The 24,579-nt window shown below is 38.2% G+C and overlaps 1 protein-coding gene across 1 annotated transcript in view; it reads left to right on the forward strand.

The window, feature by feature from the left end:
* The window catches only part of DNAJC13 (DnaJ heat shock protein family (Hsp40) member C13), a 123,160-nt gene that overhangs the window by 74,683 nt on the left and 23,898 nt on the right, over positions 1–24,579 (forward strand). The window contains exons 34-44 of the mRNA XM_082624232.1: positions 918–1,033; positions 1,580–1,658; positions 3,073–3,208; positions 5,898–6,082; positions 6,511–6,585; positions 7,558–7,677; positions 9,513–9,692; positions 10,620–10,787; positions 12,992–13,105; positions 21,924–22,040; positions 23,195–23,372. Coding sequence (XP_082480358.1) covers positions 918–1,033; positions 1,580–1,658; positions 3,073–3,208; positions 5,898–6,082; positions 6,511–6,585; positions 7,558–7,677; positions 9,513–9,692; positions 10,620–10,787; positions 12,992–13,105; positions 21,924–22,040; positions 23,195–23,372 — 1,468 coding nt within the window. The remainder of the gene's footprint in view (positions 1–917; positions 1,034–1,579; positions 1,659–3,072; positions 3,209–5,897; positions 6,083–6,510; positions 6,586–7,557; positions 7,678–9,512; positions 9,693–10,619; positions 10,788–12,991; positions 13,106–21,923; positions 22,041–23,194; positions 23,373–24,579) is intronic.

Here is a 24,579-nt window from a genome sequence, read left to right on the forward strand (position 1 = left end):
TCCAAAGTTTTCCGTACTTTCTGAACGTTTCTTTGACAATTAAAAGTAGAGACAGGGCTTCCCTGGTGGCACAGTGGTTGAGAGTCCACCTGCCGATGCAGGGGACACGGGTTCATGCCCCGGTCCGGGAAGATCCCACATGCCGCAAAGCGGCTGGGCCTGTGAGCCATGACCGCTGAGCCTGCACGTCCAGAGCCTGTGCTCCGCAACGGGAGAGGCCACAAAAGTGAGAGGCCCGCGTACCGCAAAAAAAAAAAAAAAAAAAAAAATAGAGACAAAAATTGGCAGAGAATTAAAGTATCACTGTAGGGACTTCCCTGGTGGTCCAGCGGTAAAAGAATCTGCCTTACAATGCAGGGGACGTGAGTTCAGTCTCCGGTCAGGGAACTAAGATCCCACATGCCACGGGTCAACTAAGCCCAGGCGCCACAACTACTGAGCTCTCGCGCCTCAAGTAGAGCTCACGTGCTCTGGAACCCACGCACCACAACTACAGAGCCCATGTGCTCTGGAGCCGCCTGTCACAACTAGAGAAGAGAAAAACCCGCACACCACAACTAGAGAGAAGCCTGCATGCTGCAGCAAAGGATCCCGCATGCCTCAACGAAGATCCTGTGTGCAGCAACTAAGACCCAACACGGCCAAAAATAAATTTAAAAAAAAGAAATTAAAATAAATAAATAAATAATAAAATATTACTTAAAAAAATATATAGCCCCATAACAAATACCTTGCTATCTGACCATTCAACAGTGCTAGAAGGTGATTTTGGTTATTTGTATTTTAGAAAGCTGTTAATTGGTTAGCCTAGAAATGTCAGTTGAAATAAATACAGCACAACAATTCTGTAATTTAAAAATTATATTCTGAAATAGTTTTACTTTAATAGATACAAATTTTAACTCTCTGTCTTTAAGGTTAAGCTTCTAAAAGATACCCTTGATGCCTGGAAGAAGGAAGTAGAAAAGAAGCCACCTACAATGTCAATAGATGATGCTTATGAAGTGCTTAATCTCCCTCTAGGACAGGGCCCGTGAGTCATTTTCAGTATCATCTTCCCCCTTCTTGCAGTTTGTGTTACACATGAGGAAGAAATTTGACAACAGTGTGTTTAGGATAGTAAATGACAAACGTATAGGAAAGAATGCAGATTTAATTTATCATCAGTGAAGTTTTATAGTAGAATAGATATGTTAAAGAAAAAGTTTAAAAGACATTTTCTTAAGTATAGACTGAATCTGTTCATTTTTGACAAGGCTGATAGTTAAAATAACTTAGAATTATAGTTTGAAGTGACATTTTGAAAAGTTTAAAATTCTTAGTTCTTCAAAACCCAAATATGGTTTTGTAATTTGAAGTGAATATGGTAACCTTGCATAGGGAATGTTTAGGTTTTATCTTTTATGTGTAAAGATAACACATAGGAATCATCTTACTTAAATCTTACTGGGTTTAATTTGATATCTACTATATGATCATACACAGTAAAAATAAGATTCTTAAAATATCATTTTAGATGATTGTGTAAGTATTTTCTTGCACCTTACTTAATTCATGAAACAGTTTTCCTATTTTGTAGGCACGATGAGAGCAAGATTAGAAAAGCTTACTTCAGACTTGCACAGAAGTACCACCCTGATAAGAATCCAGAAGGGAGGGTATGTACTGCCTTTGGAATTAGGGCTTTGGGGTTGACTTGCTTTTGCTTTATTACTATTTCAGCCAGAGAAAAGATACGCTCATCTTATGTGCCGGTGTCTGCCTCATAATATATGTCCAGTATATGTTTAATTAACCTCTGACCCACCTGCACAAGTTTTCAGCATAAATGGCCTTCTCTCATTTTATCAAAAGGACTACCCTGTGACTAGTAACTTTTGGGTTTTATTCTCTTTCCTTACCCATGTCTGTTTGAGAATTAACTCTAATGGGCAGTCACATGAATAACTGAAAATTAGGATGTGGGTGAACTTAATTCATTTGTAGGTGATGCCATTGCCACCCAGATTGCTTTGGGTAGTTAATTTTTTTCTAATGACATCCAACTTCATATCACTCTTAATGAAAAAGTAGAAAATTTGCTTCAGACTTAAAGTCATTTGCTGCCAGCATTCCCTGATCTTGTCTTTTCCAGTTTCCTACTACAGTGCCAATGGAGATTCATAAAAGATAAAATCAGACAAGGACCAATAAAAACAGTACTCATAGTTTGTTGCTAGAAACTTGGAGTAATTTCCACTGATTCAGGGCTAGTGTTTTTTATTAGAGACAGGCAGTATTCCTGAATAGGAAGACAGCATTGAAAAAATGTCACTTTTATATGTTTAAGGCATTTTTAATCAAAAGCCTGGGACATTTTTTGAGAAATCTAAAGCAATTCAGATTCATCTGGGAAAGAAAACAATGAATATAGGAAGAAATTTTGAAATTAGAATTAATTTGCTAGACTTAAACTACCAGATACTAAAATACTCTATAAAACTGCAATAGTAAAATAGTATTATACTGTCACAAGGATCAGTATATAGATAAGGAACGTTATTGTATAGTAATTTAAGAGCACAGATAGAGTCAGACCTGGGTGTGCGTCTTAACTCTGTCAGCAATGGACTTTGTGACTTTAGGCAAGCTATTTAACATCTTAAAGATGAGGTTAATAAGGGTACACACCTCACAAGGCTGTTTTGAGGATTAAGTGAGATAATGTATGTAAAGCATTTAGCACAGTGCCTGCCATAGTGCTCAAAAAACAGTAGTTCTTATCATAACTATTTTTATAACAACTCAGAAACTATCTCTGGAGTGTATGAGTTTAATATGACATATATGGTATAAGCTACTGAAGAAAAATTTTCAGTAAATGGTGCTGAGATCATTGAATAACTATTTGGAAAAATAAATTGTTTCACCTTAAAAGTATACCACCTATATTACAGTTGGAATGAATTCCTTTATGTAAAAAAACAAAACAAAATAGTAACCAAAGAATTTACTGGCAAAATACAAATCACCTGTGTTCTAAGTTGTAATTAGAGATGTTAACAAAAGTTAATTGTCTTTGGTTACATACAGGATATGTTTGAAAAGGTAAATAAAGCCTATGAATTTTTATGTACCAAATCAGCAAAAATAACAGATGGACCAGATCCAGAGAATATAATTTTAATTCTGAAAACGCAGAGCATCCTCTTCAACCGTCATAAAGAAGGTAAGGCATGTGTTATTCTCAAATTCTGATTTACCCTCCAGCTAATTCTACCATGCTCCTTGTTTCTGCAGCCTATTTCTAATTATTATTGCAAAAGACTCTTAGAATTGCATTTTAGATATAGTAAAAGAGTAGTTTTCTGTAGTTAGACCCAAAATGTTGTTTGTTTTATACCTTCCACTTCTTACCTATGTTTTTCAATAGTTTACATTTCCAACCAGATTTCATTGTTCCGTCCTAAAGTACATTTCTGTTCTCTGGAGGTACTTGGTTAGTTTTTGTCTTTAGCCATTTAGCAGTAAACATATTAAATAAGATCTAAAATGGACCTGGCATTTAAGTATCATTAAATGTCTTTTATAAGACTGTACCTATCCATAAATCTCTGAAGGCTGAAAACACCAAGAGTGCTCTGGTTTTTAAAAAGCAACAGAAACTTTTCAAATGATCATATATATCCCTTCACACCTCATTTCCTGTGGTAGCTTTCAAAACCCTCTGATCCTGTGGGACAGTTTGAAAAATTTATAGATAAAATAGGTGTGATTTTGTAACCGAAAGTGGGATCCAGCTGCTCGCCATTCAAAAGCCAATAAAGAGGCAATGTTGGTGGAGAGGAAAGTTTGCTTTATCTTGGATGCTGGCAACCAAGGGGGTGGGGTGGAGGGAGGGCAGCTGCCTGTTCAAAGGCCGATTCCCCCCACCTCAAACCAGTGGGCAAGAGCTTTTATAGGCTGAGGGAAGGGGCTACATGCAGAAACAGTCCAGTCGGCTCTGACAGTCATCTTAAAGTTGGGCATGTGGTGGTCTGACCAGTGTCATCTTGATTGCTTTAAGTACAGTTAGTCTTCAGTTCCAGGGTTAGTTTGTTCCCATTTCCTTGAGGCCAGTTCTCAGAATTGTGGCAGCTTATGTCATGGCTATAGTCTGGTCATCATGTAGTTAACTTCTTCCACCTGGTAGGAGTTTCAGTATCCATAAGACAGCTCACAGGATATGGCTCAGAATATTATCTGTAGCCTTTGAGGAGGAACTAAAGGTCCTTGACTTTGCTTAATGACTAAACTATTATTTGGTCTCCTTTGACTGTTTGCCTTTGTTTCTGTATTTCCTCACTTCTCTGATTAAACTTATTCGTTGGCTAAAGTTTTTGCACAGGTGGAGGACATGGGAGGCAAGGACCACAGGGTCCTGCTCTGTTTCAGTTTCAGGATACAGGTTATTGGAAATCTCCAGCATGTTTTCAGGGCTATTTGTGGTAGCCCTAACAGTAGCAGCCAGAAAGCTAGGAGCACACTGAGAAGTTTTAAGACTGTTGAGGGTGGGATTTGGGTTCAATATGGCAGGTGTCCATTGGCTTGGGAACTAAACTTGGCTTACACACAAAGTGGGAGACCCATTTGCTCTATAGGATGATGGGAGAAAAGAGAGGACAGTGGGGATCTGAGATAAGCAGGAATGTTGGGTAATTGAAGACAAGTAGGGTTCCAGTTTAAGTACTGGAGGGGACAGCGTAGGGATTGAGCAGCTTGGTCATTAGAGAACAGTGATTAATTGATTCACTTTTGCATATGAACTCAACAGAAAACATTTGTAAAGCATTTAGTTATATCGCATTTATCACTAATGAGAATGAGTTTAAAGAAGTCTTTTTCAAACCATTGGTTGTTTTTTGATGGCTGGTAAATCTATATTAGCCACAAGGTGCAGTTGTAGCTCATCATTGGTATATCATCAAGGTCAGAATGTTTTTTCAGGCTGTCTTCCACTTTTCCCAAAGGGGGTTTATACTCAGTAAGTTGGGATGGGGGTCCTGATCTGATAGAACTTAACATTAATTCACTCTCCTTCTTATGTATGTGTGTGTTAGGACCACTGGGACCAGTTCCAAGAGGCTTTTTTTTTTTTTTTTTTAAGCCATCTTAGAAGTGAGTTAATTTAAAGCAGATTATTTGTCATCCTCAAAAGGCAAAAAGCTTTATGCTGATTTCAAGTGGGATGACAGAGATACTTATAAAGTCAAAGCCAATTAATTTACATATTTTTGCCTCGTAGGTTAGTTTTTTTTAAAAAAATGAAAAAAAAAGAAAACAGGAATTGAGCACCAGTGTATTTCAGATTTCACTTTTAAATTTGCTTATCAAAATACGGAATTAGCCAAATACAGTTAATACATTAACTTTCTATTTTGTATTCATAGTAACAAATTATATTCAGTATTTTCAAACGTTTATTTTATGATAACTGGTAAAATAGAAAAGTACTCTTGTTATTCAGAAAGCAGAATATAAAATATTCACTCTCATTTAAATCAAATGTTTCTATCTCTTTATAAAGAGGTATGGGTCTCTGATGCATTGGCTATGTCTTGCTGTCTGATCAGGTGAAAAGTTATAAAGATCACATGGACAACATAGAAAAACAGATATTCTGCAAAGGATCAAAACCACTGTACACAAAGTTCAGTTTTAATCTACCAGAAAATACTCTTTTTCTAGTGGAAACATTTTAGAAAAGTCAACCAAACAAGTTTGCTAGTTGAAAAGATCCAAGGGATTTGTACTTGGTTTAATTTATTTTTATAAACTAGAATTAGGAAACATTTAAGATGTTGCATATTATAGTCTTTTTTTTTGGCAACATAATTGAACATAGTGTCAAAATTAACTTAGAACCATGATTATTTCAGATTTACAGCCTTATAAATATGCAGGCTACCCCATGCTAATTAGGACAATAACAATGGAAACTTCAGATGACCTCCTTTTCTCAAAAGAATCACCATTGTTGCCTGCTGCTGCAGAGCTGGCTTTCCATACTGTTAACTGCTCAGCCCTCAATGCTGAAGAGCTCAGAAGGGAGAATGGAATTGAGGTAATATGGAATGACCTTTGTCCTTGTCTTCAAGCTAGTTTAGGCAAACTGTATGTCTCTTAGCAATAAATAATTCACCAAGTACAAATACAGTTGATACAGTTTAATTTATTGCAACAGATAACAATATTCTCTATATTATAATACCAAAATTAAAATAAATGGAGCTTTATTTCATAACGTGAATTGGAGAATATTGGATTCAAAATTGGTGAGCTTAATATTACTTGCAAAATAGCATAGTGGGATGCTTAAAAAAACTTCAGGGTCCTTTGTTTACTTGTTTATTTAACAAATGTTAATTGAGCAAACATTTCTTTGACAAGTTTCTGATATTAAAAGGTTATTAATGTTTTATCCCTACCAGAAAAGGCTTTTCAGACTCCAAGTCAAAATGGAGAGTTATTGGCTGACTTCTTTTTCTGCAGGTGTTACAAGAGGCATTTAGTCGCTGTGTGGCTGTCTTGAATCATTCTAGTAAACCAAGTGACATGTCTGTACAGGTAAGACTAAAGCATATGGTTCCAAGAAAGTTATGTTATACTAGTAGTTCAGACTTAAACATCTGTAAGAATCACTTGGAGGGCTCATTAAAACCTGGGTTGCTGAGCTCTGCCTCCCAGGTCCCCTGCCCACAGAGTTTCTGATTCAGTATGTCTGGGGTGGGGCATGAGAACATGCTTTTCTAACAAAATTCCCAAGTGATACTGATGCTGTTGGTCTGTGTGTCACACTTTAAGAACCACTGTGCTAAATCATACGTAATCTGTTGGCTTAATTTTTTTTTTACCCAGTTTCAAACATTTGTCATTTTGCCATTTTTGTTTCACTTATCTTCTTTCCCCTTCCTTAATTTCCTTCTCTACCTCCCTCTCCCATCCCTAGTGTTTTCATTGTCTTCTTTTCTGTTGAATTATTTAATAGAAAATCCATCAGGAGTTCATTAAGATCACTGTAGATGCATCTTTTTATGTGGCCTTTTGTTTATGCCAGCAAAATTTAGAATATAAAACAATCGAGTACAGGCTTTTGAGTTTCATCCTTATTTTTAAGTATAGTACATTATTAGAATTCCGGACAAAAGTACTTTATTCCAGAGGTTGGCAAACTTCTTTTTATAAAGGGCCAGAGAGTAAATATTTGAGGCTTTCATGTTATGTACAGTCTGTTGCATATTTTTATTTGTGATTTTTGCAACTCTTTCAAAATGTAAAAACCATTCTTAGCTTTCTGGGCATACAAGAACAGGGTTGACTTGGCCTGTTAGCCTTAGCGGCCATGGTTTGCCAACCCTAAATCTATAGGGAATCTTAACCAGAAATACTAATAATTCAATAGAAATATTCTGTTTAATTTTGGAGTGTCATATATACCATTAAGCATTATTCACGAATCTCCGCTGATGTGATTTCCACTGTCTTAAATAAGGAATGCACATGTGACTTTTTTTTTTCTCTCTCTTGTGTTGTCTGCAGGTGTGTGGACACATAAGCAAATGCTATAGTGTGGCCGCTCAGTTTGAAGAATGCCGAGAGAAGATCACAGAAATGCCTGGCATCATCAGGGATCTCTGTCGGGTGCTCTATTTTGGCAAGGTAGAGGTCATCTTTACCACTTTCTGGATTCAGTCAGCAGTGGGTTTTTCTTGTCAAGTAGCCAGTCCCCAATTTATTAACTAGTTGTTTTCCTAAAATTATTTGCAAGTAAATTACATTTTTCACTGAAGCCTTGCTGTAAATGGTGGCTTTTGTTCCTGGGCTGGCCCACAGAGAGTAAGACTAGAGTGACATATCTAGAGGGAAGTTGGTCTCATGTGAACATTTGAACAGAGGCAGGGAAGCAAGAGAGAAGACTAGACTAAATCAATCTAATGAAAGTAAAGGACCACGTAAAACCTGAAACTTAAGAGTCGAGTCATTTCCTGGTGGAAAAGCTATAGGGATCTGAGAGCTTGCTGTTTCCTCCCAGTCTAGTACTGCCAAGGGAAGTTGTCTGTGGGTGATGTGATAGGTGGCTGGGAAAGAGAGTGATTTCTTAGGTAACTGGGCAGAGTGACAGTTGTGTTGGAATAGAACAGGACTGGGGTGCTGATCCCAGGCTAAGGTATCTAGAAATAAGGAATCTGATGAAAATAATGTCCTCAACTATATTTACTTGATGTCCTTAGAAGTGTTTAATAAGAAGGCAAACTCTAGTATAAAGAAGTAAATCTGTATACCTGCACTAAAGATATAATTGATACACTTAAGATCACTAGCACGTGCATTGCTATTAATGCCTTATCAGTATTTTTAAAATTTAAAAATACAAGAAGTGAAACAAAGAAAACTGTATTCCCAAGTCTTTGACACTAACTAGCCTCAAAGATAGTAATTCTGATACAAATCAAAACCACAATGAGCTATCACCTCACATTAGTGAGACTGGCTATCACCAAAAAGTCTACAAATAATAAATGCTGGAGAGGATGTGGAAAAAAGAGAACCCTCATACACTGTTCATGGGAATGTAAATTGGTACAGTACAGCCACTATGGAAAACAGCATGGAGTTTCCTTAAAAAAACTGAAAATAGAGCTACCATATGATCCAGCAGTTCCACTCCCGGGTACGTATCTGAAAAAACGAAAACACTAATTTGAAAAGATACATGCACCCAACGTTCATAGCACTATTTACAATAGCCAAGACATGGAAACAGCCCAAGTGCCCATCAACAGACAATTGGCTTAAGATGTGTACACACACACACACACACACACACACACGCATGTGCAACAGAATGTTATTCAGCCATAAAAAAGAATGAAATACTGCCATTTGCAGCAACACGAATGGACCTTGAGAATATTATGCTTAATATAATAAGTCAGAGAAAGACAAACACTGTATATCACTTATATTTGGAATCTAAAAAATAATACAAATGAATGTATATACAAAACAGAAACAGACTCAGACATAGAAAACAAACTTATGGTTACCAAAGAGAAAAGGGAGAGGGAGGTGAGAAGGGACAAATTAGGAGTATGGGATTAACAAATAAAACTACTATACATAAAATAGGTAATAAGGATCTACTCTATAGCACAAGGATTTATACCCAGTATTTTGTAGTAACCTTTAATGGAATATAATCTGCAAAAAAATCAAATCTCTATGCTCTACACCTGAAACTAACACAATATTGTAAATCAACTATACTTCAATTTAAAAACTAATTTTCTAAAAATAGTAATACTGTGTCTTTTCACAGGGTTACTTTTAATTTTAGGCTTTAAAAGATATAGGATTCAGATATAAACGAATTGAAAATATACGAGGAGGTAGACACACAATAAGTTAGCTAGCTTGGCATACATTCACAGCCTGTTTCTCTTGGGAGCTTTTTTTTTTAATCCTGTAATTAATTCCATTATTCTTATTCTCAGAGTATTCCACGGGTGGCAGCTCTTGGGGTAGAATGTGTCAGCTCTTTTGCTGTGGATTTCTGGCTACAGACACACCTATTGCAAGCTGGAATTTTGTGGCATCTGCTTGGTTATCTGTTTAATTATGACTACACACTAGAAGAGAGTGGTATTCAGAAAAGTGAAGAAACAAACCAGCAGGTAACCTTAACACTACTTTAACATTGAATTTGAACCCATACCATAGGTGAATGCAAAGCAAAGCCCTAGCTCAAAGCCTCAAAGGCATAAACTGTTTTTCAAGATTATTAAGTTTATTGCTCTTTAGGCCCCAAAACTTTTTTTTTTTTTTTTTTTTTTTTTTTTTTTGTGGTACGTGGGCCTCTCACTGTTGTGGCCTCTCCCGTTGCGGAGCACAGGCTCCGGACGCGCAGGCCCAGCGGCCATGGCTCATGGGCCCAGCCGCTCCGCGGCATGTGGGATCTTCCCGGACCGGGGCACAGACCCGTGTCCCCTGCATCGGCAGGCGGACTCTCAACCACTGCGCCACCAGGGAAGCCCTAAGCCCCAAAACTTTTTGTCTTAACCACTTATCCCGGAAGGATTCAAGGCAAGGGAATTTGCAGTAGCATATTCTGGACATAATCTTTTCTTGATTACTCAGAGTCACCTTTATTTTTGCAAAATTATGGTTGTGTACCACATGGAGATCATAACAGTGCTGTTGGGGCTAGTTCCCCTAAACACTTGAGAACTTACCTGATTTTTACAGATATTGTTTTCTGTCTGTCCCTTCCTGTTCACTGTCATTCATTACTCATATTGTGATATGTGCCTCTAGCGATCAGATCTACCTACCCATCCCTATTCCCCACCCTTCCCCCAATGTGCTTCTTCCAGTTATCTACAAGATACCGTATTAGGTATAAATGAGTACATAGATTCTGATGGTCTTTCATATAAATAAAAGAATAAGCTCTGACGTCAGTGTTGGGGACTTTTTTGTTTCTTTTTTTTGTGTGTGTTTTCTGTTCCTTAATATGTTCCATACTGTTTTGATTCCATAAAGGTACTGTTGCCTGTGTAAGATAACAGATCTATTTTAATGTCTTAATTTTTTTGTAACAGGAAGTAGCCAACAATCTTGCCAAACTGAGTGTCCGTGCTCTAAGTCGCCTTGGAGGGTATCTGCCTGAAGAACAAGCAACACCAGAAAATCCAACCATAAGGAAAAGTGTAGCTGGCATGCTGACCCCCTATGTTGCTAGAAAACTTGCTGTAGTTAGTGCTACTGAGGTATGTGCTTCAGAAGTAGCCTGAGTTTTTGATAAATACTGCAAGATTCTTTAGATAGTAGAGGAATATAACAGTGTTGATTGCTCTTGGAAACCTAAAAATTGAAAATGCTCACATGCTTGTTCTCTCAACTGAGAAATTTGGTTTGTTGTTGTGGCTTGATGCTGATGTTATCATATCAGCTCTGCAAGTCCAGTCTCTCTGTAAGGTAGATTAACTTCATGTTTCTCAGCTGTAGAGCTCCCCATAATTCTTGATAATATTGAATCAGAAAGGAACAGGACAAGAGAGTGAACTTGGAATGGACAGAGGACTGGGAGTCAAGAGACCCAGAGTCTATTTTTAGCTGTTTGTTATAAGCTATAACTTACTTACACTCAGCATTGAAATCCTAAAAGTCAATATATACACACATATACATTCATGACAAAAATAAGTATGCTCGTGGCAGATCACCCAACCTCTTCTGTGAGAATCGTTGAGAAACAATCTAAGCATTAGAGAATTAACCTATAGAAATCCATTAAATAGAATATCTTGAAGCCTCAAATTGTAAAGGTAATATGGGAAGACATTAAAAGATGTTTAGGGCTTCTCTGGTGGCTCAGTGGTTGAGAGTCCGCCTGCCGATGCGGGGGACACGGGTTCGTGCCCCGGTCCGGGAGGATCCCACATGCCGCGGAGTGGCTGGGCCCGTGGGCCATGACCACTGACCCTGCGCGTCCGGAGCCTGTGCTCCGCAACGGGAGAGGCCACAACAGTGAGAGGCCCGCGCACCACACACACACAAAAAAAGTTTAAAGTATTTTAAGTGAAAAGGTTAAATCCCATTTTTGGTATTAAAAAATTGAATGAATGGATGGATCTGTATCAATATGTTAACTGTAGTTATCCCTGAATTGTAGAATTGTAGGCTATTTTATTTCATTTTCTCTGATGATCATCTAATAGTTTTAGAAGAAAAAAGGCCTCAGTGTTCCAAATGTAAAATAGTTTTTAGAATTTATAAGCAGCTTATTTATCTTTTTCATCTAATCTGACTGAGTCTGTTTTTTAGTGCAAGACACTGCCTTTCAGATCCCCTGAGTAAGAGGGAAGAGCTTTAGATGCCAATCTTGATCTTGGTTCTTTTTCTGGACTTTGTGTTCACCAGTGTGAAGTATTTTGCTGACTGAAAACATTCTTTCCAGAAATACTAACAAGTTGTTGATTAACTACTACAGGAAAGAAAAAAAAATAAGTAACACTTCAAAAGTTTGGCCTAGACTCCATCTGGATTTAATAAAATGCTTATTTTAAACTGCCACTTCTCAGAGTTTTAAAATTTTCTTCATGATAAATTTTTTCAGTCATTTTACTTAATTAGTAGTTCATGTTTTGAAAACAAGGGTTGGATGTCTTTTTGTAAGATGGAGGTAATAACCCACTGCTTTCCTCCTAGCACAGAGCTCTGTAAATGTAAAGTGTAAAAAGTTCTTATTAAAACATTTAGGGAATTCCTGGTAGCCCAATGGCTAGGACTCTCCTCTTTCACTGCCGAGGACCTGGGTTCAATCCCTAGTCAGGGAACTGATATCCCACAAGCCACAAGGCACAGCCAAAAAACAAAAAACATTCAAAGGAGAGTTAAATGTCTATGTGTACACTTAAAATTGAGGAGAGCTAAACAAAGGGAAGGCACCCTGGATGGCTAAGCAGGCATAAGCTATGTCTGCAGAACTACAAGGTTTAGCCAAGAAAATCGGAACTGAGTCTCTGCCCATAAATTTTACTTCCCTTCCTAGGAGTATGCTTCATAAAGACTTAGATTTTGTTTTCAAATATATGTATGTAAAGGCAGTATGGTATGATTTTTTTTAAGCTTACATTTACTGAGTTTATAAAATGCTTTAACACAGAATATCATATGTAATTTTCACAAAGCAGAGCAAATGTTAAGAACGTGAAGTCAATACAGACTCAAATTTGAATCCCAGTTTCACCACTTAAGGGTTGTGAGACCTGGGGCAAATAATTTGATCTTTCTCAGTCTTGATTTTTCTCAGCTGCAAAATGGAAAATATTAACATACTTGCTAGAATTACTGAGATCTGTTATACTTAAGGCACCTATTACACTGCTTGGCTTATCATAGACAATTTTAATGAATGGTAATTTCAATATATTTCCTAAATATTATAAAACAGTAATGTTCTTTCTCCTAGATTTTGAAGATGCTTAACAGTAACACAGAGAGCCCATATTTGATATGGAACAATTCTACAAGAGCAGAACTACTTGAATTTCTTGAATCCCAACAAGAAAACATGATTAAAAAAGTATGTTATTGTTTTATAAATTTCTTACTCTAATGGAATCTCTGGAAATACAACTTAGTACTGACGAAACAGAAACCCATTATTTCTCCACTGGGTGTTGATTAAGCCTATAGGTTTTGCTACCTAAAATTTGGCCCATTTAATAATAGCATTCTTACTGTATTTAATATACATTACAATTTTTTGTTGTGTTTTTAGTTACCACTTACATATAGCTGTCTTCTATTTTAACCAGTTTTTGTGCCCAGAAGCTCTGTTTTAATTGTTCTCTTCAGCCTCTTTTCCTCAGTAAATTAAAATTGCTTTCTAGTATCAAAATTGAATAATTTCTTCTATCCTGCCACCTTCTAGAGGAGAACCTATTAAGCCATGAAAAAAACAAAAGACAGTAAGTAGAATGGGAGATGAGAAGGCCTGGATAAAACATACATTAGATGGTTGAGTCTTGATGGTTTAGAAGAAGTTGTGTTTTGGGGTTTGGACTTCATTAAAGAGTAACCATCACTGGGTGTCCTGAATTATTCAAAATTTAGTTTTGAATTCATTTCGTGATAGTCACTCAGAGCTCTTCATTGATAGAAGTTTTGAGAATTACAGAGCTAGGGAGAAGAAGTCTCAGATTTCTATATATCATCTATTACTATTTTTTTTAACATCATTATTGGAGTATAATTGCTTTACAATGGTGTGTTAGTTTCTGCTTTATAACAAAGTGAGTCAGTTATACATATACATATGTTCCCATATCTCTTCCCTCTTGCGTCTCCCTCCCTCCCACTCTCCCTATCCCACCCCTCTAGGTGGTCACAAAGCACCGAGCTGATCTCCCTGTGCAATGCGGCTGCTTCCCACTAGCTATTTATTTTAGGTTTCGTAGTGTATATATGTCCATGCCACTCTCTCACTTTGTCCCTCCCCGTATCCTCAAGTCCATTCTCTAGTAGGTCTCTGTATTTATTCCCATCTTACCCCTAGGTTCTTCATGACACTTTTTTTTTCATAGATTCCGTATATATGTGTTAGCATACGGTATTTGTCTTTCTTTTTCTGACTTACTTCACTCTGTATGACAGACTCTAGGTCCGTCCACCTCACTACAAATAACTCAATTTCATTTCTTTTTATGGCTGAGAAATATTCCATTGTATATATGTGCTGCATCTTCTTTATCCATTCATCCGATGATGGACACTTAGGTTGTTTCCGTCTCCGGGCTATTGTAAATAGAGCTGCAGTGAACATTTTGGTACATGACTCTTTTTGAATTATGGTTTTCTCAGGGTGTATGCCCAGTAGTGGGATTGCTGGGTCATATGGTAGTTCTATTTGTAGTTTTTTAAGGAACCTCCATACTGATCTCCATAATGGCTGTACCAATTCACATTCCCACCAGCAGTGCAAGAGTGTTCCCTTTTCTCCACACCCTCTCCAGCATTTATTGTTTCTAGATTTTTTGATGGTGGCCATTCTGACCGGTGTGAGATGATATCTCATTGTAGTTTCGATTTGCATTTCTCTAATGATTAATGATGTTGAGCATTCTTTCATGTGTTTGTTGGCAGTCTGTATATCTTCTTTGGAGAAATGTCTATTTAAGTCTTCTGCCTATTTTGGGATTGGGTTGTTTGTTTTTTTGTTATTGAGCTGCATGAGCTGCTTGTAAATTTTGGAGATTAATCCTCTGTCAGTTGCTTCATTTGCAAATATTTTCTCCCATTCTGAGGGTTGTCTTTTGGTCTTGTTTATGGTTTCCTTTGCTGTGCAAAAGCTTTTAAGTTTCATTAGGTCCCATTGTTTATTTTTATTTCCATTTCTCTAGGAGGTGGGTCAAAAAGAATCTTGCTGTAATTTATGTCATAGAGTGTTCTGCCTCTGTTTTCCTCTAAGAGTTTGATAGTTTCTGGCCTTACATTTGGGTCTTTAATCCATTTTGAGTTTATTTTTGTGTATGGTGTTAGGGAGTGATCTAATCTCATACTTTTACATGTACCTGTCCAGTTTTCCCAGCACCACTTATTGGAGAGGCCATCCTTTCTCCACTGTACGTTCCTGCCTCCTTTATCAAAGATAAGTTGACCATATGTGTGTGGATTTACCTCTGGGCTTTCTATCCTGTTCCATTGATCTATCTTTCTGTTTTTGTGCCAGTACCATACTGTCTTGATTACTGTAGCTTTGTAGTATAGTCTGAAGTCAGGGAGCCTGATTCCTCCAGCTCCATTTTTGGTTCCCAAGATTGCTTTGGCTATTCAGGGTCTTTTGTGTTTCCATACAAATTGTGAAGTTTTTTGTTCTAGTTCTGTGAAAAATGCCAGTGGTAGTTTGATAGGGATTTCATTGAATCTGTAGATTGCTTTGGGTAGTAGAGTCATTTTCACAATGTTGATTCTTGCAATCCAAGAACATGGTATATCTCTCCATCTATTTGTATCATCTTTAATTTCCTGCATCAGTGTCTTATACTTTTCTGCATACAGGTGTTTTGTCTCCTTAGGTAGGTTTATTCCTAGATATTTTATTCTTTTTGTTGCAGTGGTAAATGGGAGTGTTTTCTTGATTTCACTTTCAGATTTTTCATCATTAGTGTATAGGAATGCCAGAGATTTCTGTGCATTAATTTTGTATCCTGCTACTTTACCAAATTTATTGATCAGCTCTAGTAGTTTTCTGGTAGCATCTTTAGGATTCTCTATGTATAGTATCATGTCATCTGCAAACAGTGACAGCTTTACTTCTTTTCTGATTTGGATTCCTTTTATTTCCTTTTCTTCTCTGATTGCTGTGGCTAAAACTTCCAAAACTATGTTGAGTAAGAGTGGTGAGAGTGGACAACCTTGTCTTGTTCCTGATCTTAGTGGAAATGCTTTCTGTTTTTCACCATTGAGGACGATGTTGGCTGTGGTTTTGTTGTATATGACCTTTATTATGTTGAGGAAAGTTCCCTCTATGCCTACTTTCTGCAGGGTTTTTATCATAAATGGGTGTTGAATTTTTTCAAAAGCTTTCTCTGCATCTACTGAGTTTGTTAATACGGTGTATCACGTTGACTGATTTGCATATATTAAAGAACCGTTGCATGCCTGGAATAAACCCCACTTGATCATGGTGTATGATCCTTTTAATGTGCTGTTGGATTCTGTTTGCTAGTATTTTGTTGAGGATTTTTGCATCTATGTTCATCAGTGATATTGGCCTTTAGTTTTCTTTCTTTGTGACATCCTTGCCTGGTTTTGGTATCAGGGTGATGGTGGCCTCGTAGAATGAGTTTGGGAGTCTTCTCCCTCTGCTATATTCTGGAAGAGTTTGAGAAGGATAGGTGTTAGCTCTTCTCTAAATGTTTGATAGGATTTGCCTGTGAAGCCATCTGGTCCTGGGCTTAGCTCTTCTCTAAATATTTGATAGAATTCGCCTGTGAAGCCATCTGGTCCTGGGCTTTTGTTTGTTGGAAGATTTTTAATCACAGTTTCAATTTCAGTGCTTGTGATTGGTCTGTTTATATTTTCTATTTTTTCCTGAATCAGTCTTGGCAGGTTGTGCATTTCTAAGAATTTGTCCATTTCTTCCAGGTTGTACATTTTATTGGCATAGAGTTGCTTATAGTAATCTCTCATGATCTTTTGTATTTCTGCAGTGTCAGTTGTTACTTCTCCTTTTTCATTTCTAATTCTGTTGATTTGAGTCTTCTCCCTTTTTTTCTTGATGAGTCTGGCTAATGGTTTATCAATTTTGTTTATCTTCTCAAAGAACCAGGTTTTGGTTTTATTGATCTTTGCTATCATTTCCTTCATTTCTTTTTCATTTATTTCTGATCAGATCTTTATGATTTCTTTCCTTCTGCTAACTTTGGGGGTTTTTTGTTCTTCTTTCTCTAATTGCTTTAGGTGCAAGGTTAGGTTGTTTATTCGAGATGTTTCCTGTATCTTAAGGTAGGATTGTATTGCTATAAACTTCCCTCTTAGAACTGCTTTTGCTGCATCCTATAGGTTTTGGGTCGTTGTGTCTCCATTGTCATTTGTTTCTAGGTATTTTTTGATTTCCTCTTTGATTTCTTCAGTGATCACTTCGTTATTAAGTAGTGTATTGTTTAGCCTCCATGTGTTTGTATTTTTTACAGCTCTTTTCCTGTAATTGATATCTAGTCTCATAGCATTGTGGTCAGAAAAGGTACTTGATACAATTTCAATTTTCTTAAATTTACCAAGGCTTGATTTGTGACCGATTATATGATCTATCCTGAAAAATGTTCCATGAGCGCTTGAGAAAAATGTTTATTCTGTTGTTTTTGGATGGAATGTCCTATAAATATCAATTAAGTCCCTCTTGTTTACTGTATCATTTAAAACTTGTGTTTCCTTATTTATTTTCATTTTGGATGATCTGTCCATTGGTGAAAGTGGGGTGTTAAAGTCCCCTGCTATGAATGTGTTACTGTTGATTTCCCCTTTTATGGCTGTTAGTATTTGCCTTATGTATTGAGGTGTTCCTATGTTGGGTGCATAAATATTTACAATTGTTATACCTTCTTCTTGGATCGATCCCTTGATCATTATGTAGTGTCCATCTTTGTCTCTTGTAATAGTCTTTTTTTTCAAGTCTATTTTGTCTGATATGAGAATTGCTACTCCAGCTTTCCTTTGATTTCCATTTGCATGGAATACCTTTTTCCATCCCCTCACTTTCAGTCTGTATGTGTCCCTAGGTCTGAAATGGGTCTCTTGTAGACAGCATATATATGGGTCTTGTTTTTGTATCCATTCAGCCAGTCTGTGTCTTTTGGTGGGAGCATTTAATCCATTTACATTTAAGGTAATTATCGATATGTATGTTCCTATTCCCATTTTCTTAATTGTTTTTGGTTCGTTATTGTAGGTATTTTCCTTGTCTTGTGTTTCTTGCCTAGAGAAGTTCCTTTAGCATTTGTTGTAAAGCTGGTTTGGTGGTGCTGAACTCTCTCAGCTTTTGCTTGTCTGTAAAGGTTTTAATTTCTCCATGAAATCTGAATGAGATCCTTGCTGGGTAGAGTAATCTTGGTTGTAGGTTTTTCTCCTTCATCACTTTAAATATGTCCTGCTGGTCCCTTCTGGCTTGCAGAGTTTCTGCTGAAAGATCAGCTGTTAACCTTATGGGGATTCCCTTGTGTGTTATTTGTTGTTTTTCCCTTGCTGCTTTTAATATGTTTTCTTTGTATTTAATTTTTGACAGTTTGATTAATATGTGTGTTGGCGTGTTTCTCCTTGGATTTATCCTGTATGGGACTCTCTGTGCTTTCTGGACTTGAGTATCTATTTCCTTTCCCACATTAGGGAAGTTTTCAACTCTAATCTCTTCAAATATTTTCTCAGTCCCTTTCTTTTTCACTTCTTCTTCTGGGACCCCTATAATTCGAATGTTGGTGCATTTAATGTTGTCCCAGAGGTCTCTGAGACTGTCCTCAGATTTTTTCATTCTTTTTTCTTTATTCTGGTCTGCTGTAGTTATTTCCACTCTTTTATCTTCCAGGTCACTTATCCGTTCTTCTGCCTCAGTTATTCTGCTATTGATCCCTTCTAGAGAATTTTTAGTTTCATTTATTGTGTTGTTCATTGTTGATTGTTTCCTCTTTAGTTCTTCTAGGTCCTTGTTAAATGTTTCTTGCATTTTCTCTATTCTATTTCCAAGATTTTGGATCATCTTTACTATCATTATTCTGAATTCTTTTTCAGGTAGCCTGCCTATTTCCTCTTCATTTGTTAGGTCTGGTGGGTTTTTATCTTGCTCCTTCATCTCCTGTGTAATTTTCTGTCTTCTCATTTTGCTTATCTTACTGTGTTTGGGGTCTTCTTTTTGCAGGCTGCAGGTTTGTCGTTCCCGTTGTTTTTGGTGTCTGTCCCCAGTGGCTAAAGTTGGTTCAGTGTGTTGTATAGGCTTCCTGGTGGAGGAGACTAGTGCCTGTTTTCTGGTGGTTGAGGCTGGATCTTGTCTTTCTGGTGGGCACGTCCACATCTGGTGGTGTGTTTTGGGGTGTCTGTGGCCTTATTATGATTTTAGGCAGCCTCTCTGCTAATGGGTGGGGTTGTGTTCCTGTCTTGCTAGTTGTTTGGCATAGGGTGCATAGCACTGTAGCTAGCTGGTCATTGAGTGAAGCTGGGTGTTGGTGTTGAGATGAGGTCTCTGGGAGATTTTTGCCATTTGATATTACATGGAGTTTGGAGTTCTCTTGTGGACCAGTGTCCTGAAGTTGGCTCTCCCGGCTCAGAGGCACAGCAATGACTCCTGGCTGCAGCAACAAGAGCCTTTCATCCACACGGCTCAGAATAAAAGGGAGAAAAAGTAGAAAGAAAGAGAGAGAGATAGGGAGGGAGGGAGGGAGAGAGAAAGAGAGAAAAAAGGAAGGAAAGAGAGAAGGAAAAGAAAGAAAGAAAAAGAATAAAATAAAGTAAAATAAAGTTATTAAAATAATAATTATTAAGAAAAAAAATTTTTTTATTTAGAAAAAAACAGGTGGACAGAACCCTAGGACAAATCGTAAAAGCAAAGCTGTACAGACAAAATCTCACACAGAAGCATACAGATACACACTCACAGAAAGAGGAAAAGGGGAAAAAATAATCTTGCTCTCAAAGTCTACCTCCTCAATTTGGGATGATTCGTTGTGTATTCTGGTATTCCACAGATGCAGGGTACATCAAGTTGATTGTGGAGATTTAATCCGCTGCTCCTGAGGCTGCTGGGAGAGAGTTCCCTTTCTCTTCTTTGTTCGCACAGCTCCCGGGGTTCAGCTTTGGATTTGGCCCCGCCTCTGCGTGTAGGTCACTGGAGGGCGTCTGTTCTTCGCTGAAACAGGATGGGGTTAAAGGAATAGCTGATTCGCGGGCTCTGGCTCACTCAGGTGGGGGGCGAGCCTGTGGCGGCAGAGGCCAGCGGGACGTTGCACCAGCCTAAGGTGCCGTGCGTTCTCCCGGGGATGTTGTCCCTGGATCCCGGGACCCTGGCAGTGGCGGGCTGCACAGGCTCCTGGGAGGGGAGGTGTGGATAGTGACCTGTGCTCGCACACCGGCTTCTTGTTGGCGGCAGCAGCAGCCTTAGTGTCTCATGCCCGGCTCTGGGGTCCGCGCTGATAGCCACGGCTCGCTCCCATCTTTGGAGCTCCTTTAAGCAGCGCTCTTAATCCCCTCACCTCACGCACCAGGAAATACAGAGGGAAGAAAAATTCTCTTGCCTCTTCGGCAGGTCCAGAATTTTTCCCGGACTCCCTCCCGGCCAGCCGTGGTGCACTAACCCCCTGCAGGCTGTGTTCACGCCGCCAACCCCAGTCCTCTCCCTGCGCTCCGACCGAAGCCCGAGCCTCAGCTCCCAGCCCCCGCCCGCCCCGGCGGGTGAGCAGACAAGCCTCTCGGGCTGGTGAGTGCCGGTCGGCACCAATCCTCTGTGCGGGAATCTCTCTGCTTTGCCCTCTGCACCCCTGTTGCTGTGCACTCTTCCGTGGCTCCGAAGCTTACCCGCACCCGCCACCTGCAGTCTCCGCCCGCGAAGGGGCTTGCTAGTGTGTGGAAAACTTTCCTCCTTCACAGCTCCCTCCCACGGGTGCAGGTCCTGTCCCTATTCTTTTGTCTCTGTTTTTTCTTTTTTCTTTTGCCCTACCCAGGTACGTGGGGAGTTTCTTGCCTTTTGGGATGTCTGAGGTCTTCTGCCAGTGTTCAGTAGCTGTTCTATAGGAGCAGTTCCACATGTAGATGTATTTCTGATGTGTCTAGTTTCAAGGTTTCTTAATCATTTCAAGGATACAAATAATCATGAGGCACAAGCAAAGCAGGGAGAGGTCCTGGGTCACCAGTGCAGCTCCTGTAGTGCTTTCTTGCAATCTTCTCTTCACAAAGACAAATCCACGCAAAATGGAATGATAACCCTTGAGCTCACAGATGCAGACAAGGGGTCTTTGAAGGCGATTCTAAGGCAGCTTCGCATGGAGCAGCATAAGTTGGGATCCTGTAAAGTGTTGTCTCCCTGAGTCACCAGGGAAACCACAGACTTAATCCTGTCACCCTCAAAGACCTGCATTGGGATGACCTCCACATCTTTGGCATGTTTGACAGCCTGCTAGTGTTGGAGGGTCTCCTGCAGAGGTGGGGGTGGCTGTGGCTCACCGTGGTGACCTCATCTATTCTTTTACCAGGAGAGAACATCATTCTCTCTTTGTTTAGCCCTTTACAACTTACTATACACTTTTATGTATTATTTTAGTCCAACCTAAATTTTGAGTGATTTCCACCTAAGTCTTCTGGTGGCTATTTTTTCTCCATTCCTCTTTCCTATCTTTTTCCTTGTCCTTAAATGGAAATTGTTCTTGATTTGTCAACCCCTCTACTATTACCTTGCTTTTTTATTCAGAGACCCTGTTTTCCAGCACTTTTTACTTAATGTATTACTTTTTAAAACCAGTCCAAATGTGTTCATTTCTTAGCTCTATCACCCTATATCTGACTGGGCCAAATGTTTGCTGAGCGGAGAGAGAAGAGCCACTTGTCATACTTGCTTATGAACACTTCATTGGCTGACCTCAGTGATCTTTTGAGATTTTAAAATGAGTTACAATATTGATCTTTGGATTAAGAAATAACATAATTCTATGCCTTTTCCAGAGTCCATATTACTGATTACAAACATTAAAATTGCATTGAGTGCTGTGATGTGTATCCCACCACATTTTTCCCTCTGGAAAATGAATGGATCTTTCAAGTTATTTATCTGCTAATTTATTAAACTGAATATGGATAGATTAATAAACCAGACACTAATGATTCCAATTTACCTCTAACAATCTGTTTTCTTTTTTAAAAAGGGTGACTGTGACAAAACCTATGGATCAGAATTTGTCTACAGTGATCATGCCAAAGAACTTATTGTAGGGGAGATTTTTGTTAGGGTCTATAATGAAGTCCCTACTTTCCCACTCGAGGTAAGCTCTCTACTTTTAATTTTGTCTGACACCTTTGATCATTTGTTGTTGAAAGCTACTAGTTTATTCACACTGTATACATTGAAATAATACCTGTTTTTTTGCCAAATGCTTTATACTAACTTGAGTATGTGATGGGGTGACCATTGATAACTTATGATCCTCTTTATTTTGAATGTTAAAGAATTTAATTTTGTGGATTCATGAATAAGAATTTATTCCTTTCCCAGCTGTTCCTGATATTTTATGCATAATGCTACCCCACTGTATCATGTATATATGCCTTCAGCTTTAATGTTCTCTCATGGAAGTGTAAGGCCATTTACATACTCATTCCATCATGTTGAATATCAGACCACCAGACTCTGTGGTCTGTCCGTCTCTGGCCCATTTTTAGAAGAAAATAAGAAAATAGAGGTGGAAAGCAAAGCGAAGTTTTAGAAGATGACTGGGGTCACACCAGGTCATCTCTTGTGATGATCCCAAATCACTTCTGGAAGCAAATGATCTTCTTTTCTTTCCGTAGTGCTTGGAAATCATGTAGGAAATTTTTGTTGTAGTTTTTTTTGGAGGGGTGGCAAAGAGAATTTGTTGGTTGATTGCTTTGTAAGGAAGAAAGAAGTGAGGCTATTTCTCTAAAACAAAGAGTCTGCTCTTGGAAAAAAAAGAATTTACTAAACTGTAACATTTACTATTTATCACAGAATAATATCTATAAATAGCTGCTAAGCAGAATGAGTTCAGTGATTTGTGAAATGTCTTTGAAAACTGTCCTTTGAATTTATAATCTAAATATATATAATTTTAAATATAAAACTATAACCAAATTGTAGAAGTTACATATCATACTATCAATACCTTGGTAAAGGGAAGACATACTCGTCTCAGAATTATTATACTGAGGTACTGATGGGAGTATATCAAATCTCTAATGGATTTAGACAAAAATGTTAAACACTTCCTAATGCAATTGGGTTTTGTCCCCTTTCTCCCCCTCTCCCCACTTAATCCATAGGTATATTCATGTGTATGTATAATTTAATCACTTTCATGGCTTGAAGTATTTTGTTGTTGTTTTTTTCTGCTGTGGAGTCTTTGTTATAGGTTATTTCTAAGGGCACACTCGTTTTTAAATATTTTTCCACTCAACTTAGGTTCCAAAAGCATTTGCTGCAAGTCTCTTGGATTATATAGGCTCCCAGGCCCAGTACCTCCACACATTCATGGCTATCACTCATTCTGCAAAAGTGGAGTCAGAGCAACATGGAGACCGCTTGCCAAGAGTGGAAATGGCTTTGGAGGCTCTGAGAAATGTTATAAAATATAATCCAGGTGTGTGACTATACCCTTGATGAATAAGATCCATACAATGGAAGAGCCCAAAAATTCCAGTTCTCAGTTTTACCAGGGAAATGCAGGAAAAATTGTACTTGGTTATAATGTTATACTGTGTATAACATTAAGAGGAATTGACCCTATAATATTTTTACCTCTAAATAATAGGGTGGAAAGAGAGGTCAGGTCACCATGCTTAGAATAATTCGTATCTCTAAGAGCATATGACTTTCAATGAGTTGAAAAGGCAGAGTAGCTTGCTAGTGTAAAATATCACATTGATGACATAAATTGACATACCAAGTATCAATATAAGGGCTTAAATTAGATTTATTTATTAGGTGATCTCATTTTTGTGTCTTCTGGTCCCTAACACAATGCCATGTTTTTGAAAAACTGCCTGAAGTTTTTGGTGTATAAAAACTGAAATAGGGCTTCCCTGGTGGCGCAGTGGTTGAGAGTCCGCCTGCCGATGCAGGGGACACGGGTTCGTGCCCCGGTCCGGGAAGATCCCACATGCCACAGAGCAGCTGGGCCCGTGAGCCATGGCCGCTGAGCCTGCGCGTCCGGAGCCTGTGCTCCGCAACGGGAGAGGCCACAACAGTGAGAGGCCCGCATACTGCAAAAAAAAAAAAAAAACAAATAATAAAGTGAGAATTGTCATTCTTAAAACATCTTTAAGAAGGACATTTCCAAGAACATTATCACTCTTGCTTGACTTCAGGGAGATGGATGGGTGAAAATCCGAAAGCTTCTTCCAATTCTAACTTTGATAACAAGTATAGAATATAAAACCTAAAACGATATATATTCAGTTTAAGTTACATGAAGACCTCAAATCTTTTTTATTAACACTTAATATTATTTTTCATGTACTTCTTTGCTCTTTTCACTATGTATTACAGTAATACATTATTCAAATAAAATAACCAACAATAATTAAATGTTTAAGAAAATAAATCATTCCCATGGTATATATACATGGGGATGTTTTTAAAGGCAGTATTATAAAATCGGAAGAAAACTTCGTTCCTTATTGTTTGGAGTTGACATATTAGGTACAAAGGAATTGCAGTAAAGCTGGCTATTGATTTCGCACTTACTTGTTTATAATGTAGTTCTCAAGTGGCAGGGTTCTAACTCAGTCTTAATTAAAAGCCAGATGATGTCACACTCTCCCCGGATGTAATTAGGCTGACAAGGG

Source organism: Mesoplodon mirus (assembly GCF_964341445.2).
Source record: "Mesoplodon mirus genome assembly, chromosome: 6".
NCBI classification, from domain to species: Eukaryota; Metazoa; Chordata; class Mammalia; order Artiodactyla; family Ziphiidae; genus Mesoplodon; species Mesoplodon mirus.